General features: G+C 58.8%; 1 protein-coding gene across 3 annotated transcripts in view; it reads right to left on the reverse strand.

The window, feature by feature from the left end:
- Positions 1–441: 441 nt before the first annotated feature.
- Positions 442–18,721, reverse strand: part of SEMA3F (semaphorin 3F) — a 105,175-nt gene continuing 86,895 nt past the window's right edge. For all 3 annotated transcript variants that reach the window (XM_050958647.1, XM_050958645.1, XM_050958646.1), the window contains 12 exons: positions 17,739–17,858; positions 13,355–13,494; positions 12,700–12,814; positions 11,883–11,952; positions 11,457–11,601; positions 9,913–10,135; positions 7,952–8,040; positions 6,851–6,892; positions 6,179–6,336; positions 5,752–5,819; positions 4,600–4,733; positions 442–4,357 (listed from right to left, as the gene is read on the reverse strand). In XM_050958647.1, the coding sequence (XP_050814604.1) occupies positions 3,899–4,357; positions 4,600–4,733; positions 5,752–5,819; positions 6,179–6,336; positions 6,851–6,892; positions 7,952–8,040; positions 9,913–10,135; positions 11,457–11,601; positions 11,883–11,952; positions 12,700–12,814; positions 13,355–13,494; positions 17,739–17,858 (1,763 nt within the window). In that variant the 3' untranslated portion in view covers positions 442–3,898. The remainder of the gene's footprint in view (positions 4,358–4,599; positions 4,734–5,751; positions 5,820–6,178; positions 6,337–6,850; positions 6,893–7,951; positions 8,041–9,912; positions 10,136–11,456; positions 11,602–11,882; positions 11,953–12,699; positions 12,815–13,354; positions 13,495–17,738; positions 17,859–18,721) is intronic.

Below are 18,721 nucleotides of genomic sequence, written 5' to 3' on the forward strand. Positions count from 1 at the left end.
GTGGCTGAGTGATGAATTGTCTCCTCTCGTTTACTGAGCTTGGAGCAGGCTCGCCTGAGTGCTGTACCTGATGCCACACACGTGCTTAGCCGGGGACCATGGTGTCTGGCTGCACAGCACATGGCCACATGTAACACTCACTCCTGCCCCCCCCAAGAATCACTGTTGGACATCAAACCCTGGACCGTCAGCACTAAAAGCCTAGGTTGCTAGTATGTGAGTTAAAGGAGCAACTCCATCCATTAGTAGCAATAGTAAACTCTTATCCTCCTATGGGAGTAGCCAGTAGAAGGGGACTCATAACACAGTGTACCGGTTGGGTTACATGTGCACTGGCACAGCCGGACAGTGGGTTGCTCTGATCACTAGAGAAATCCCACTAGCTCAAGGCCCTTCTAGACAGAACAAGGCTGAGAGAAGGCCGAAGAAAGAGGCAGGGTCTCCATAAACAAAGCCAGTGTTTATTAGTTTGTTCCCAGCCACAGGAAGTTCACATTACAGGTGTGATGTGCCTTGGAGCTCAGCCTTGCTGCCTGCTCCGCTTCCATTATATTCGCCATTTACAACTATTTACACCAGAAAGCAGATGCACTTGGTCTGAACTAGCGCAGGCAGCTGTCCCATGGGGTGGGGGTTGGGGTGAGGGAAATGGATGGGCATGGCCCTGGTATGTACCTGTCAGTACACACCACATAAGCGTGGGCCACTCAATCACAGAAGCGGCCCGCTTCGAAGTGGTTAACACCAGGCATTAGGCGCACTGGGATGCAAAGGGCACAATTCCTTCCTTACTAGTCTGGCTTGGCAAGGGTGAGCTCTCCCTGCCTGTCCCTATGCCCCATGGTGTACCCTTTTGAGTTGCAACTAGCTGGGAGCAAAGGGGCAGGGCTCTCAGGGCCTGACTTCCTGCTTTGGAGTTTGCATAGCTGACCCCAGGATGCTTTGCTCCCTCATCCATCTGCTTGGGCAGAGTGGAGCCCTATCAGGGGGTGTGTGTGGGTAAGGAACTCGGCATTGTTATCTCAGAGGAAAACCAACGGATGACTCTCAGATGCCTGTCATGTGACTAGAGATGGGCACAGCCCCTGGGGTGCCGGGCACTCTGACTGTGGTGGAATTGCAGGATGAAGTGTGTCCCAGCGTGATGACCATCTCACGTTTTTCTCTCATCTGAAATTAGGGGTAGTTTTCCATTGGACTGTCTAGCTTTTACTGAAGATGCTTAAGGGGCCTGGCTTCTATCTGCCCCTGCCAGACACCTGGCCTTAACAGTGTGTAGTGCCAGGGCTGGATGTGGCTGTGCCCACGAATCATGGCTCGGGTGGGGCAGTGACCCTGGTGGCTAATGGTGCCTTCTCCCAAACTGACACCCAGTCCTCTTTGTGTCCCCAGCTCTTGGGCCAGCTTCCTTGTGCTGAGTCTGAGTAACCTCCCTGTGCGCTGTCTGGGGGGCAGTGCCTGCCCTGCTTGGCCTCGCTGCTCCGGCCTGCCTGGATTTCCTCAGCGGGCAGTGCTGCAGCTGCTAGCAGCCATGGAGTGCCTGTGTGTGCTGGGACCATGCCACACTAGTGGGTGGATGGGCACCTGACTCCGGAGGGGCCAAGGCTGGATCCTCAGCTGGTGGGAAGGGGGCGAAGCCCCACCAACACCCATGGCAGGCTGTGACGCCGCGCTGCTTTGCACCAGCCACGGACTTGGCCTGAACTATTGGGGTGGTGTGGACAACATGCCAGCGGCTCTGTGAGCCCATGAGCTGGGGCCCCCTGCTGAATCCAGGGCTGAGGTTGGCCTCTAGTGGTGAACCCAGGCAGCACAGGCTGGGAGCAGGGGAGCCAGGGTAAACCCCAGGCTCTGTCTCGCCCCACCAATTAATTTAGGCAGGTGCTTTGATCACAGGTCTTAAAACCCCTATGGTGGCAGCAGCAGCAGCAGCCAATGCCTGCCCCAAGCATCTGGAGGCCAATTTCCTCCCCTCCCCCCAGCTCCCAGGGCAATTTCGGAGTCTTGACTTAAGCTGTGGAGCAGAGGCACTATTGTAACACCGCCTCTCCCGCCCCCCCCAACATCCCTATAAGTGACTGAAGTGCCTGTTAGTCCAATTTGCAAGTACTCTGGGGTCTGCCACGGTGAGTGTGGCTGTGGCCACTAGGCCTAGGGATTGAATGCAGGCAGTGCTCTCAGCCAATCTGCCCCCCTCCCAATGACTCCTTTTTTTTTCACCCTCTCATCTCTCTGCCCCCCCCCCCCCCCGCATACACTCTTCACTAGCTCCCAGTCCCCATGACTGGGACAGTGTAGCTGCCAGGAAACCCACTACTCAGGTCCCACACATGGCCCAGGGCAGCGACTGTGTGTCCCAGGACTCCACTACCCACAATGCCTCACAACTCAATACTGACACTCCCCCGTCATGAAGTCACACAGCAGAGACATTGATGCGGCCAGGTCCACTGGCAGTGAGGCCATGGCTTAATAAATAATGAGAAGTAATCAGATGGGGAAACTGAGGCACAGAGAGGGGAGTGACTTGCCCAAGTTCACTCAGTAGGGGGGACCTGGCTGTCCAGGTACCCATTGTCTGCCTCTGCTCTCCCCGCCCCACCCCCCCGCACTTCATTCCCCTACTTGCTCTGTCCTTTCCTTGCTTCACCCCCACCTGCCAAAAAGAATTCTTCTCACCTCGGGGGTTGGAAAGGCAGGAGTGTCTGCCCCAGCCATTCCTGGCCCCTATACCCAGTCTCCCTAGTACCCTCCAAGGTGCCACCGCAGCAGAGCCCAGGAAGGGATATGCCTGCTGGGTGCAGTTGGCACCAGAGGAGCACGGCTGCAGCTGACATCCTCACCCCTCCTGCTTCCTGAATCCCTGACTTAATCCAGCCACTTAGCCAGTTTTTTAGACCACTGCAGCGCCACCCCCTGGAGGGCATCACATCAGCCACCAATCAGCCCAGGCTGAGCCTGTGATATCATTCCCAGACATACGCCTCGCAGGAGTGACGCGTGGCCAGCGGTGGGTGGAAGAGCCTGGCCTTGTGCCCTTGACCCCCACGGGGTTTAGCCCAGCGATGGTGCCTTCCTGGGCATTCGAGAGGCACCCAGCCTGGACAGTACCGCCAGGAATGATGGGCCATCAGGCGTGCATGCACAATGGGTGCCAGGTTCCTGGGGACCCTGTACCCTTGAGGGGACCACTTCTCTCTCTCCCTGCCCGTTCCCTCCTTGTCCAGTGCCAACAGGGGAAGGATATTGTCAGTGGCCAAGAAGTTCCACCTCCCCCACCCCCCGAGCATGGACTTCCCATCCCTTCCCGCTCAGGCCCAGCACACATGCCAAGGGCACTGGTGGGAAACAGACCAAACTCAGGCTCCCCCGCAGGGCCCATGCCAGGGGGAGAGGGAACATGGTAGCTCTGCCAATGGCACCTCAGCTCAGAGACACTCCCCCCAGCTAGAGACAGAAAACGGCCCCTCCAGGTGCCAGCACTCTGGCTTGGCATCCAGAGAGTGGGCAGAAGGTCCTGTGCTGGCCCATTTCTACATTAGCATCAAGAGCTTCTGGCTTGATGAGGGACTAGGGGAGGGGATCTTACCCTACCCCCACCCCTATGCTCAGTGCCTGCCTTTTATTTTACAGTACCATAGAAATTAGGAAGAGAAAAGGACAAGCTGCTGGCCAGGGTGCCTCTGGGAACCTGGCTATCTTACCCAGAGGGCCATGGGGCAATGGGGTGGGACCGCGTCTCCCATGGACTATGTACAACCTACAAATAAATACTGTCTTGAAAGGGAGGGGGGAGTGTGTGTGTATATATATATTTATATATATATTTATAGATATTTTTAATATTAAAAGGGGGGAAAAATATAGCACTGTTATTACAAAGTCCCTGGTGGCGGTTTCATGTGAGCTGGTCCATGTCTGGCTGGTGATTCCGGCGGTTTCGAGGCTTCTTCTCGTCCTGCAGCTCCTTGGCTTTGAGGCTGGCCAGCGCCTCCTTGTGGCCGGAGGCTGCATGCCGCCAGTAGCCTTGGCAGTACTGGTTGATGAGTCCCATTTCAGGCTGGGTGAGGAGCTGCACCAGGTCCTGGTAGTGGGGGCTGGGGACACCAGGGAGGCCAGCCCGCATGCCCAGCACGGAGGAGGAGACGTCGCCGTCAGCCTGCAGGGCGGGCGCCTCTGACTGGAAGAGCACGCTGTGCACGGTCTCGCTGCTCAGCACGTGCAGCTGCACCTTGGCCACTGTGTGCTTGAAGTTGTTCTCCGTGGCTGTGCAGGAGTAGAGACCGCTGTCTGAGAGCTGCAGGGAGCGCAGGAGCAGCCCCTGCTCTGTCTGCAGCACCCGGCCCTCCATGCGCAGCTGGATGGGAGAGAGGCCAAAGGCCAGAGTGTTAGAATGGGTGAGATGCAGTCAGGTATGGTGGGGGGTCATCAGAGGAGAGGAGGGGGAGACTAGAGACAGGCCCCATGCAAGCCTCCCCCACCGCCTCAGTCCCAACCAGCAGCACCTCATTATGCCAGCCTGGCCCCCTGCCCCAGACAGCAGGCAGTGGGCTGCAGGGTCTTTCCCTCCAAGCACCCTCTAGCTCTGTGCCCTCCTACCTCTTTCCGCCGGTCACTGTTGTCCTTCTGGAGCAGCCACTTGATGGTGGCCTGTGGGGAGCGGGGCTGGCACTCCAGGAAGGCCGTGCTGCCCTCCACCCCGTACTGGACGGCCTCCACCGTGTTCTTGTTGGCTGGAATGGGGAAGAGGAGATGGGAAGTTGGGCAATGGAATCAACACAACGCTGCGAACCTGACCCTACCCACAGAGTTGGGAGAGCCATTGCCCCCAGCTGCCTGCCCTCACTAAGGGGACTGCAGCATCCTCTGCACTCTATCTACCGCCAGCCGTCCAGTGTATGCATTCAGCCCTCACTCTACTCCATCCCTCTATTCACCCACCTAGCACATCCATCCCTCTAGCCACCCACCCAGCATATCCATCCATCCATCCATCCACCCACCCAGCATATCCATCCATCCCTCTATCCACCCAGCCAGCACATCCATCCATCCACCCACCCAGCACATCCATCCATCCCTCTATCCACCCACCCAGCACATCCATCCCTCTAGCCACCCACCCAGCATATCCATCCATCCCTCTATCCACCCACCTAGCACATCCATCCATCCATCCACCCAGCACATCCATCCCTCTATCCATCCACCTAGCACATCCATCCATCCATCCACCCAGCACATCCATCCCTTTATCCACCCACCTAGCACATCCATCCATCCACTCAGCCTATCCATCTGTCCATCCACCCACCCAGCACATCCATCCACTCACCCAGCACATCCATTCCTCTGTCCACCCACCCAGCTTATCCATCCACACACCCAGCACATCCATCCATCCCTCTGTCTATCCACCCAGCATATCCATCCATCCATCCATCCCTCCATCCACCCATCCAGCATATCCATCTATCCATTCCTCCATCCATCCACCCAGCATATTCACCAATCCATCCATCCCTGTACATACACATCCACCCATCCATCCATCCCTGTACATACACACCCATCCATCCCTGTACAAATACATCCATCCATCCATCCATCCAACCTTGCAACTCATTTATTGATCAGGACATCTAATCTACATATTTCACATCCCCACCCTGTTTTTCTCCATCCCCTGTGTCCCGGACGTACCCGCCATAGGTGGGATGAGGGGCAGAGTGGCCGGCTGGCCCTACTCACCGTTGGAGTTGTAGCCCCGGCACTGGCGGATGGGGTTACCATGCCGGACATCCTGGCGCCTGCTCCGCCTGTGGAAGGGGGAGAAGGCACAGATGGAAAGTTGCACACAGTCTCAGGGCACCACCAACTACCTGGGGTAGCCCTGTAGGTGGAGATTGGCTGCATCATGCGCGGCTTAGTCATCCCCCTCCAGGTACCATGGGGATTGGGGCGGAGCCCCAATTCTGCCTCTCATCAAAGATACGGGGTCCTCTGCCCCCACACGCTGCCTCCCAGCACCAAAGCCCTGTTGGCAAACCCAGCCAGTGAGTATGAGAACCCGTGCAGGGTGCAGGATCCCCCTATATAAAAGCCCCTCCCTCTAGCACTGCTTCGCCCTGTGCCGGGCCCCCAGTATAACTGCCCTCACAGCACAGCTGGGCCATACCTCTTGGAGGATGCTGAGTATCGGGAGCAGGCCTTGCCGTCCCAGGCACAGTAGGGGTCCCTGGCCAGGCAGCAGTCAGCACAGGCCTCCCCGTACACGTCGCAGCGGTGCAGGGCCAGGTGGGTCACTCCTGTGGCTGAGGCCACGTACAGTTGTTGCTGTGGGAGGCAAAGAGGACATGGTGAGATGCCCCCTTGCTGCAGACGCTGCACTGTCTCAGGTGCCAAACCCACTTGTCTTCCCTTGGCCTGGGCGCCCCTGGGATTCTGGGATCGAGGAGGAGCTGCTTCTCTGAGAGCGCAGCACTTGTCCGGAAATGGGCGGGAACTCCCCCTTCCCAGCAGATCCCCCCTCCCCGGGGCTGGTGGAGGCAGAGCAAGCGGGTTTCTGGGGTGCCCCGCACATTTCCCTCCAAGCTGGCCTCCCGATGCTCCTGCAAGCGGGGCTGGGAGCTCAGATCTGAGTGGCCCTTCCCCCGCCCACCCCTGCGAGTTAGCGACAGAGCCCATCTGAAGGTGGAAGCCCCTGGGACACTCGGAGAGTCCCTGTCTGACTAGGAACACATGAACTCTCCGTCCCTCCTCAGCAGGCGGGAGTGCCATGGCTGGGCTGGCGTCTGTGCCGGGTGGGCGACTCCCATGAGGACCCCACCTCAGCACACCACCAGCTTACCCTCTTGGAGGAGATGGTCATAGTCTTGATGGGGGCTGGAACCTGGAATGAGAGCATAGGAGCATGGTGTGACAAAGTGGGAATGTTCTTGATGGGTTATTTAAATGCTGAGGGGGGAGTATTAACCTGGGAAGGTTGCAGGGGAGTTGGGACTGCCTGCCTTGGGGAAGGGAGCATACCTGAGCATGTAACCTGAGAACCCAGGAGGGGGGTTGGAGGCCAGGTAACACCTCTGCCCGGGAAACAGAACAAAGAACACAAAGGCCGGGGGAAGAGCCAGGGGGAAGCTGAGTGAGAGGCTGAAGGAAGTTTTCAGGTTTGGGGCTGACTGAAAAATAACGAGGGGGGCCTTGACCAACAGGGCTGTGGCCTCCCTGCAGGCCCCAGATGGACCTAACTAAAGGGGGTTCTGTTGTCTGTACCGGCAAGACCTGTTTTGGACTGTGTTCCTGTCGTCTAAATAAACCTTCTGTTTTACTGGCTGGCTGAGAGTCATGGTGAATTTCAGGAAGCCGGAGGTGCAGTGCCCTGACTCCTCCACACTCCGTGACACACGGTGGTTAGACTGGGCCACTCAGCCCCTTTGGAGCTGCTCTCGATCACAGGGAGCAAAGGGCTGAGACAGTCAGAAACAAATCCATTGGAATCAAACCCCCTCCCTGGAGCATCCACACATGCCCCGGGGAGCCAGGGCTCCAACCCCGGCCCCTTAGCACTGGGAACAGGCTGCTGGCACATGATCTACTGGAGCACTCCCCCAGCAAGCTGCAGTAGCAGGGATCTTATCCTTCCTGTGGAGCCAGCCAAATGGTGCACTCACCCCCTGCCACTGACTATGCCGGAGGTCAGAAGCCGTGGGTCCCGTAATGCCCCCTACTGACACCAGCAAGTGCTGGAGCAGGGCCCAGGTGCCCGCTGGGAAGCCACAGATGAAGCTGCAGTGGCGGCCTGCAGCACATTGTCCCTGCAGCAGCAGGAGGAAGGGAGGTTCCTCCAGGCGGGGGGCAAAGGAGGGAAAACTGTCCCAGGCCATGGCGGGGGAGGGAGGGGGGCACAGCAAGGCCTGACAGCGCAGTGCGTGCAGGGCCCAGGAGTCGTTACCTTGAACACTTCCACCTCCTCCAGCATCAGCTCCTCTGTTTCCAGGTCGTCCTTGGGGAGGACGATCACCTTCTGGACTGTGCCGCGATCTGCAAGGCAAAGCTGGCACTCAGCACCACGCGGGATGGACCCTTCCCCACTGCCACACCCTGAGGTGTGGGGCCATGCTGATGGGGATGGCGTGGGAAGTGAGAGGCCAACCTGCCAACACGGCTTTATAAAAACGCTGAGGCTGGATCAGCACAAGGCTCTTAGCCAGCACAGGGCTCTGGGTCCTGGACTGAACCCCAGAGCCACAACTTCATCTTCCCTGGGGGGATCCACCAGCCCTGGAGCTGCCCAGTGCTGTCTCAGGGACACCGTCAGAACCGCGGTGCTTGGATCTCTCCAGCAGCCGCTGCGCCTGGCTGGGGATCTCTGAGGATTGCCAGGGGGAGGCGGGGTCCCTGCAGGCAGCACCCAGCAGGAGGAACTCAAAAAGCTGCCGGTGTCTGCTCTGACTTGGGTGTGAGACCCAGAGATGGGCCCCGCGCACAGATTGTGCTGCTCCAACTAACGTGTGCACATGGCACCGGTTGGCCTCTCACCCGTGGGTTGCCCAGTGCTTCAGAGCACATGCTGCTGACTGGGGGAGGGACAGCTCAGTTCCCTTCACGCAAACCAATTGCCTTTGTGGGCGAGTGCAGCAGCGGATGAACAGAACATAGCTGCGCAATGCAGAGTGAGGCTGGTCTGGAGAGAACTGGCAAGCAGGCAGGGCTGCCCAGGCAGCGAGGGGTCCCACGTCTTGCTGGGCATCCCACCCTCAGCAGTGTAGGGGCATAGGTGCGGGAGATCCTCACTACCACCAAGTGCTGCCAGCGCAGTCGTCTGCATCCATGCACTGGCCCGACCCGCCTCACCATCCCACAGGCCTGCTGCAGGTCCCGCTGGTGACCTCCCACACCCTTGGGGGAAGGAACAGCTGAGTTCTGGCGATTCGTTACACCGATGGTGGGGCAGGGAGGAAATTCCCTGGTGGACGGGACAGGTGGTGGGAGAATTTGGCCAGGCTTCCTTGTGCAGGGGCGACTGAGAGAACAGCTGGCCAGGAGACGGCACATCCATTAGCTAACGGGATCTTTCTGGGTCATTAGCGTTCCCTGCCACCTGCGTGGCGGCACTGGCTGGGCTCCCCAGGCTGGCTGGCAGCCAGGGGCTTGGCTCCCTGAGAGGGGCCGAGGCAGCATCAGCCACTCTGCCACAACAAACCCCCCAGTTAAACGAGCCCCCCAATTAAAGGAGCCCCTCTGCCCCCAGACTGGTTCCCGGGGGCCTGGCACAGACCCTGCCCCGGCAGCCCCAGATAGCTCAGGCCCCATGTGGCCCAGCAAGCGCCAGGCTGCCCAGCAGGGTTGGGCTGGGGTCTGCCCAGGGCATCATCCTGGCACAATCACTCCATGAGGGGTGGGGAACCGACAGCCAGAGCAGACCCTGCCACGCCTGCAGCCCCGCTTGGTGCGGCCCAGTTCTGGCGGCTGAGTCCCTGCTGAGGGCACCACGTTCTCTGGGGACTGATTCTGACCCCATGGCAGGAGCCTGGAGGGGCTGGTCACTCACCTCCAGATCCCCACACCCTCCCTGGCTCTGTGCCAGGCTGGCGTCACCACAGGGCACCTACTCCATTCATCCTGAATAGACAGCCTGGCCTCCATTGCTGCACCCCCGGAAGGGGCTATAGGGCAGCCACTGGGTGGGGGGGATTCCAGATGGAATTCTCTGCCAGGCTCCTCTGTCAACGAGCTGGTCGCCAGGCACGTTTGACGAGGAGAGCGGGGAGCGCAGCCCTGGCAACGCTGACCTGGCGAGCCGGCCCAGAGCGGGTTAAGCTCCCTGCTGTGCCCAGTGCCGGGCAGCATGCCCTCCCGCATGGCCCATGTGGGTCCATGTTGTGTGTTTCTCCAGCGCACGTCTGCGGGTACCTGTGCCCAGGAAAAGCACCTCATAGCGCCCGTCGGCTGCGTCCACCTGGTCCACGGCCACGGTGGTGAACTTGTAGTGCACGTTGCTGCGCACGACCAGTGGCTGGCGATGCACGGGGTACACAGCATGGTACATCAGCGGGTGCGAGCGCATGAAGTTGATCACCTCGTCTGGGTAATCCTTGGTCGACTTCATGGAGGGAGTGAAGGTGCCTCCGGGACACTGAAACACAGAGTGGGCAGGTAAGACACCAGCCCCACCCCATAGCCCAACCTCCCTTCTCCCAACCATGGCCTGGCCTCCCCGCACTTCTCACCCGTGGTCTGGCTTCCCCCCACCCCACCCCATGGCACAACCTCTGCCCTGTCCCCTGAGGCATGGTTCCTCCACCCAGGACCGGCGCTAGGGGTTTGAGCGCCCTAGGCGGACGGCAATTTTGGCGCCCTGCGCGCTGGTCCCGCAGCTCCGGTAGAGCTGCCGCAGTGGTGCCTGTGGAGGGTTCGGTGCTCCGCGACTCCGGTGGAGCTGCTGCAGTGGTGCCTGCGGGCGGTCCACCGGAGCCGCGCGAGCAGCCGACCATCCACAGGCACGACTGCGGCAGCTCCACAGGAGCCGCCTGCTGCCCCCTCCGGCAAAACAGCGCCCACCAATTATTCTGGCGCCCTAGGAAATGCCTAGGCTGCCTAAATCGTAGCGCCGGCCCTGCCTCCACGCCACAGCATGGCCCGCCTCCCGATGCACAGCCCCTACCCCACTGCATGGCATGGCCCCGCCATTCCCCCAGGGCATGGCCCCCACCCCACCCATTCTGCAGGACACCTCACCGCATGGCACGGCCCCCCCATATCCCCAGGGCATGGCCCCCACCCCACCCAACCTCCAGGACAGCTCATGCCCCTGGGCATTGTTCTTCCCACCTCTTCCTTCCTGAATGCATCGGCACACCCATCCTGCAGCCAGCATCTGGTGCCATGAGCCCCGACCCACGGCAATCATCTCACTTGTGCCCCATTCATGGGGAGCCTCTGATTCCTCCATTGCCCACCGCGCTGCCCCTGTGCACTGCCCCTGCCTCTGCCGAGGCCTGGGGTTGTGGTACAGGGGGACCCTCTCCCCTGGCAGATCAGGCTGGGTGCCCTTGGTGCAGGGGCTGGCAAAGCCCTGGCACGAGACCAGCATGGGGTGGTGCTGGGCTGAAAGCCCCACACACTGACGCCCTCTCTCCACACAGCAGGCGGCCAGGCAGCCACAGGGCCAAACTGGCCCTCACGCAGTTCCCATGGCCCCTCTCAGTCCCTGGCTTGGCGAGGGGGAATCGTTGTAAGCCCCACTGTGGGGCAGGTCCCAGGACTCCTGGGGGCAGCATCAGAGTCTCTGCACAGGGGAGGTCCCTGCCCAGACACACGCACTGGCGGGCACTCTGTGATTGTGCCCCCCGCCCCACACCTCCAGTGCCCATCATTGCAGCCATCCCCAGAAGACCCCCGCTCCCCTGCTGCTGGCCCTGCCGGGCGCTCTGGCAGGAGGCCCCAATCATACTTACAGTGCCTGGGCGTGGATAGGGCATTTTGCCTGTGTATGGCATCCACTGGTAGTTGGGTCCCTCCTTGTGGGCGAAGGGCCCATTGAAGACCATGCGGATGTCGGCCATGGAGTACACGCATACAGCGGAGCCTTTGAATACAGACCTGGGGATGGAGGGGGGAGCATCACGTTATTCCTAGGGGGCACCTCTGTCAGACCCACCCTGAACCCATTCCCTGCCCTGACCTGCCTGGCAGGGACCCACCCAGTCGGACTGGGACAGCACCTCGAGCTCTCTGCTCATGTGAGATCCAGAAACGCTCATCCCCAATGCGTGAGGGGCCTGTGGCCAGGGGGCCCCTGCATGTCGTCCCCAGGCCCTGCTACAGCGTCTCTCCCCTCCACTCCCAGGGAGATCCTCCCCAACCCCTCCTGGTGGGCTCACCCAGAGGCAGCGAACACAGCGTAGATGATGGGGTTCTTCACGTCCTGGGTCTGCTGGATGAACACATCCTCTGAGGGGAGAAGAGAAAGTATCAACAGCCAGAGAGATGCCCAGAGCTCTGCAGGGACCAGGGGACACAGGGCAGATGGAAAGAGAATAGGGGGCATTGTGGGGAGCGGGACGGGAGCACTGGCTGTGGGGGTCTCCCAGCTACTCCAGCCTCTCCCATCAAGGGGCGCTGTAGGGAGCAGGACAGGAGTGCTGGCTGTTGGGGGGCACACCGGGCTATGCCGGGGGCGCTGCTGCATGAGGGATGCTTCGGTTGCAGAGCGTGCAACAGTGGGGAAGATGCAGGCTGGGGAGAGAGGAACCAGGGGAGCCTCTGGGCACCATCTGGAATTGATCTAGGTTAGCAAAGTGCAGGGAAGCAGGTGGCGATGGGACGGCACGTCCTGCTCGCGGGTGCAGCCCATCCATCACATGCCATAGCAGGCGCTGACAAGCTGTCGGGCTGCACTGCCTCCCAGCCTCTGCCGAGAGTGACTTTGCTGGACAGCTCCAGGGAGGCTCCTGGCTGGACAGGAAGGCCCCTGTGAGCTTCCCAGAAGGTGCTGGGGACCCAGATGTGGTGCTGCCCTGATGTGAGCGGTGCCCTTGCTCAGAGACACTGCAGCCTGCAGTGACAGTTCGGGCAGCACAGAGGTTCTGCCTGCTACCACCTCTGGCATTCATAGTCAGCCGTTGTCCCTCCCAGATACCTCATTGCCCGGCGCGCCCCATGGCAGCGCCTTAGTACACCCTGCCCACTGGCCCTTACGGAGTTCATCGAAGTGCGTTTCGATCCCGTCAGGTCCTGGCACGGAACAGATGAGCCGGGCTTTCAGGAACGTGCTCCATTTATTGACAAGGCAGCAGTGACCTCCGTCGTCATTCTAAACCGGGGAGGAAATACCATTCTCAGGCACCCGGGCAACCAGAACTGAGCTAGGCTCGTCCTGCTAGCTTGGGCTTCCCAGCAGGGGGTGCTGAGGGGAGGGGCAGAGCGCTGGCTGTTGGGGGTTTCCAGCTACTCCAGCCCACCATCCCACAGCAGGGGGTGCTGTGGGGAGCGGGACAGGGGGTGTTGGCTGTGGGTTGCTTCCTGGTACTCCAGCCCAGCCTCCCCCAGCAGGGGGTGGTGTGGGGAGTGGGATAGCGGGTGCTGGCTGTGGTGGGCTTCCCAGTACTCCAGCCCCAGCCTCTCCCAGCAGGGGGCACTGTGGGGATGGGGCAGGAGCGCTGGCTGTGTGGGGAGCTCCCAGCTACTCCATTCAAATCCTAGCTTCTCCTTTCAGCAGCTCAGTCTGTAGGGGACACTGCTGGTATTCCAGTCCCAGCTGGGGGCACTGTAGAGAATGGAGCAGGAGCTCTGTCTGTGGGGAGAACTCCCAGCCACTCCCAACAGGGGGCGCCGTGGGGAGCCAGGTACATACCAAGCAGATGCGCCCGATGCGGGAGTAGACAGCAGGGCTCTGTGGGGCATCAGCTGATTTCTCCCGGAAGAAGAAGTAAAGCTTGTCGTCGTTCCTCTCGGCGCTGTCCGGGATGAGCTGGGCGTGAACAAATGCTGGGTCTGCAACCAGACATGCCAGCGCTGTGAGGCCAGTTGCATGCCCCAGTGCCAATGGGACAGGAGCCTCCCCTGGAATCTACTGAGAGGCTAGTATATGGCCCCGCTGCCACCCCCCCCCCCGGCTGGCAAAAGAACATTTGTAAAGAAACACCCTTTGGCAATATCCACACACAGGGCAGAGTTTAGGTTGTGTGACTTTGGAATGCTCAGCAAAAAACACCTTATGGCAGGGGTAGGCAACCTATGGCACGTGTGCCGAAGGCGGCACGCGAGATGATTTTCAGCGGCACTCACACTGCCTGGGTCCTGGCCACGGTCTGGGGGGCTCTGCATTTTAATTTAATTTTAAATGAAGCTTCTAAAACATTTTAAAAACCTTATTTACTTTACATAAAACAATAGTTTAGTTATATATTATAGACTTATAGAAAGAGACCTTCTAAAAATGTTAAAATGTATTACTGGCACGGGAAACCTTAAATTAGAGTGAATAAATGAAGACTTGGCACACCACTTCTGAAAGGCTGCTGACCCCTGCCCTATGGCAATACCCACACACAGGGCAGTTAAGGTTATGTGGCTCTGGAATGCTCAGTTAGGCAACCGTAGTTTTTTCTTAACAGTTTTTAATGCAATATCCTAAGTTTTTAGCTAGCAATAAAGCCCGTAAAGTGGAACTAGTTAGCTAGAGAGCTCCATGTCGTTGGGAGGAATGCACTCCCAGCACGAAGCCTCCAGGGCCTTCCCACAACTCCCCCCAAAGGACAGACAAGTTCTCTGCAAGTAACCACGAACGATTCCTCAGCACAAGGAACCATGGGATGTGCCGCAGGCACATGGGTGAGTGAAGACACAGTAGCACAGCTTGGGCCTTGCAGTGGGGACACTCGCACCCAGACGAGGCTAACCTGGCTGCTCAGACCTAGTTGCCAAGCCTCCAGGCTAACTGCAGCGACAATGTATCCTGTGACCAATCCCTTGGAAGCCAGGGAGACTTTTGCCACTGACTCTGACAGGAGCAGTGACTATGGTTAAGGCGACTGTGGTTAACTATCTGGCACATGTGTTTCACTAAGGCCATAACGCAGCCTGATGCCCATACATTCTCACTGACATGTCTCATACCATACATCAGTGGCCTATCCCCGCTTGTGTCAGTGCTCAAGGTGCTATACAAAAGTCCAATGATTTTTTTCTTAATAATGAGAAAAGCGTACTCCCCTTTGGCCCCCAGCTCTCCTTGAACTCCAAAATGGCTTGACAGTTTTTTGCTCAAACGTTTGGATATCAATTCACACGAAAGGAGCCCATGCCTGGGAAATTTCAGCCCCAAAGTTCCAGCAATTTTCGAGCAACTGGAAGCAGGAGGTTAGAATAGAAACTGTCTGGCAGCTGGCAGTGGTGACCAGTGCTGTTTCTGCTAGAATATCTGTCCATCATCAATCAATATGCCTCCAAGCCCACGGTGACAGCTCTGCCTTCTCAATTGCAGCTACTGTGCCCAGAGGTATAATATGATCGCTCCAACTTCAGTTTACTCAGCTGTCACTGCTGCTTTGCCACAGGTGCAGGTGCTACTGCGAGAAGGCCAGGCATACCTCCCACCAGGAACCTCCCTCTGGTGCAGTAGGGAAGGGAGGGAGAGCAGGAGAGAGATGTTCTGGATTGGTTATTGCAGATGATGGGGCTGACACCCCATTCCCATCCAGACCCATCTATCCTTCTATACAGACCCTTCCATAGACCCAGACCTATCTATCTATCTATCTATGAGTTTTATTTGCTCTCTGTCCTTTGCTGTTTCTAGTCCAGCACTTGGCTCTGCAATACTTGAGTTTGTGCAGGCACATCCCCCAGACACCACATGGGCCTTCAAGGGACTCCCTGTTCCTTTGGTAAGACCCTTTCGTTGAAGCTCACATGCTGGAAGGGAATTCTTGTCCTTGCCTGATGAAATGGCCACCACTTCTTCTGGGTTTTACCAGGTTTGAAGGTGGCTGAGTACATAGTGCTGCTCACTTGTTGCCTGCTTTCCAGGGAAGGAGCCATGAGCCATAGCTGCCAAGCTACTGGGTTAATGGCCTGAATTGTGGTGAGTCCGGGTGCACATCTGCAAGTGTCTTGGAACATGCACCTGAGGAAGGTCTCACCTTTTCAGATCACTGCATCAGGGAAGGGCTGTCCTGGCAAAACAGGTCAGAGTTCCTCCTCAGCTCCAGCACCAGCCTGGTCCTTCAGTAAGAACCCCCTTCAGTAGGGCACTTCTTTGTCAGGGATGAAACTGTGACACCTGACCTAGGCAATGACTGGTCTTAGACGGCCATGTACTGTCTGTAGCACTTCCCAGTGTGACATGTGTCCAGGTTCTCCTGCTCAATGAGGACAATGCCTTTGAGGGGAGAATGCAGCCAGATGCCAATTGCTTTGCTCTGGGTCCTGGGATGATATCAACCTTCCGATTTGTTTTCCTCCTCGGTTGCCGTAACCCCCTGGTCAGCCTGGGTCTCAGGCCCCTTTCTGTGCCCAGTCCACACAGGAGATGAGGCTCTCACAGCCCCAGCCTGGTGTCACGGAGTGTGGGGAGTCCAGTCCTGCACCCCTCTTCCTGGGACCCACAGTGACTCTCAGCCAGCCAGTAGAACAGAAGGTTTATTGGATAACAGGAACACAGGTTACAGCAGAGCTTGCAGGCACAGTCAGGACCCCTCCATCGAGTCCTTCTGGGCTTTCAGGGTGCTTGGATCCTAGCTAGGATACCCTGAATTCCGCCCACACAGCCCCAAGCCCAAACTCAAACTGCTTCCCTCCTGCCACCCCCTTCCTTTGTCCCTCTTCCCGGGCAAAGGTGTTGACCTTTCCCCTCCCTTACCTAGCTCAGGTTACAGGCTCCAGTATCGTCCATCCCCTAAAGTCCTCCCCTGCTCTCCCATTCCCCACACAGACAGCCCCTACTCCATCACACCTGGGCTCTAGCTCATGGTGTAGCAGCTCCTGGTTTGAGCTCTGGAGGTCCCTAGGCCAAGATGGTGGCTATCCAGTTCACTCCTCTGATATTTCCAGTGCTCACAAGCTTCTCGAGCAGGGCACCCAAGGACCTAGAGCCTGGTTCTGGCCAGCACAGAGGGGAGCAGCAGTGGAACCTCTCTCTGCTCCCAATTGACCAGAAGCTGCACTCAACCATATTCTGCAAAACTGCTGAGGGAAGCAGATGGGCCCAGCCTCAGAACTGCCCCCGGTGCCAGCATTGCTGCGGCTCCACAGCAGGTCTCTGCATGGGAGGCCCTCAGGATGTGTAGACCTGCTGTGACTGGGGCCAGGAGGCCTGGTATTCCTGCTGGGGCCCTGATAGCATTTTGCCACGGTGGGAGTGCCTGAGAAGCTGGCAAGGAGGCAGGCAGGCAGCGTCTCTGCAGTGCCCGCTGGAGATGGAATAGGCTGGGCATGCATTGATGGGTCTTTGCAGAAGACTGCTGGGAACACACCCAGAGCGGGGATTGCTGCCTATGAATGCCCCCAGCCGTGAGCGGGTTGGCGGCGGGAGCCCAGTGTCGCCGGCTCTACTGGCAGAGGCAGAACTGCTAACAGGAACCAGAAGAGGGCAGATGTGCAGGCCTCAGGCTCCAGGGGGCCCTGCAAGCAGCTTGCAGAGGTGGAAATGCCCTGGTGCCAGGCTCTGAAGGAAGAGAGTGGCAGCTTCCAGAACAGAGGTGGCGTGGAAGAAGGCACAAAGCTGAGGTGGTATGAAGGGAAGTCGGGGGCTTGGAGGGAAATCGAGGAAAGTTTGTCGTTCACATCGCCCGGGTTAAAACACACCTTACCCACTACTGCCCATAGCCCCTAGGGCTGTAACTTCACTAGCTCTACTTGGCGTACCACAGGCGAAGGGAAAACTGCCTCCCAGTCTGCCCCAATGTACCTGGCACAGCCTTGCCAAGCTGGCATGAGGCCGCGACTGCCTTCTACTGGGGCTAAGCCATGGAGATTCTCCCGAAACACTGCAGCCGTAGCCAGGGTGCACCACCAACTCCATGCCGGGGGTAGGGTCTCCTGGGTGCTTGTGGGGTGTGGGCCCACCCTGGATGCAGTGCTCATGCTACCTGAGTCCCAGAGAAGCTCCAGGAATGGCAGGCAAGAGGGCACCCAGCCACTGAGCTTTATACAGACTGCGAGGCCCTGGGCAGCATCCCACGTCCCAGAGATGCATGATGCCAGCCTGTCCCCACCAGAGGCTCCCTTGGACTAACCATTCAGCCAGCGGGAGTTGTACTGGTCAGTCCTCATGGCTGTCTGCTTGCCCATGGTGCGGAAGATGGCTGCATCTGTGCCCATGAAGTCAATGTAGACGCCAGCATAGAGCTCCTCATCTGCAGGTGGAAAGCAGAGGTCAGCAGGGACTGGGATGTATAGGGGAGCAATTCCTGAAGGGGGACTGTGGGGGGTCTGAGGACACCCTAGCCCCTCCTCATGCAGACCCTTTGTCCTGCCCCCAAGCCCTGCCCAAAGGGGGAAGCTCGGGGAGGGGCTGCTGATTGGCATTGGTGGGGGTGGCTGATGCTCTCTCCCTGACAGGACGTCCTGTGCTCCCTGGTGCAGCCTGGAGAGGAGTCCATCTCCCTTCTGGGGAGAGGGACTCCAGCTCCTTGTCAGCTCATAGATGTGGTACCCGGTAGGCATTGTGGTTGGGGCACTGTCCCAGGTCCGGTTGCCAGCCCCCTGCTTCGCAGCTGCTCCCCAGTGAATGAAGCAGTGCAGGGGCTGGTGCGTAAGGCAACACTCATGCCTGGAGAGGATCAGAGGCGGCCGAGGCCCCTCGAGGCCTGTGGGAGAGGATTAGCAGTAAGTGAGAGCTTTGGCCCATGCTCCTGAGGGAGCTCAGCACAGCTGCTGCCTATACAGGCCTGGGGATGGCAGAACATTGATACCATCCCGTGTTATTTCATTGCTCTGTCTCACTCTCCTGCCCTTTGCAACCCCATCCCAGCCAGCCCTGCCCCTCACCACCCCAGGGGCAAAGCATCATGGACACCAGGGCTGCCATGCTCTGCACCGTGGCCTTGCACCTTCCAGGAGGGTGCCAGCAGTGCCCGGGGCTGCGCTTGATCAGTTGGAGGGGGGCGGGGGAGGAACAGGAAATGGGAGGTGAATGGGGAGACAGAAATAGGACAGGAAGTTGGGGTGGAGATGCTCCTAGCACACAGGGCTGACTCACTGTGGCCATTCCTACCCC

The sequence above is a fragment of the Gopherus flavomarginatus genome, chromosome 6 (assembly GCF_025201925.1).
Source record: "Gopherus flavomarginatus isolate rGopFla2 chromosome 6, rGopFla2.mat.asm, whole genome shotgun sequence".
Classification (NCBI taxonomy): domain Eukaryota; kingdom Metazoa; phylum Chordata; order Testudines; family Testudinidae; genus Gopherus; species Gopherus flavomarginatus.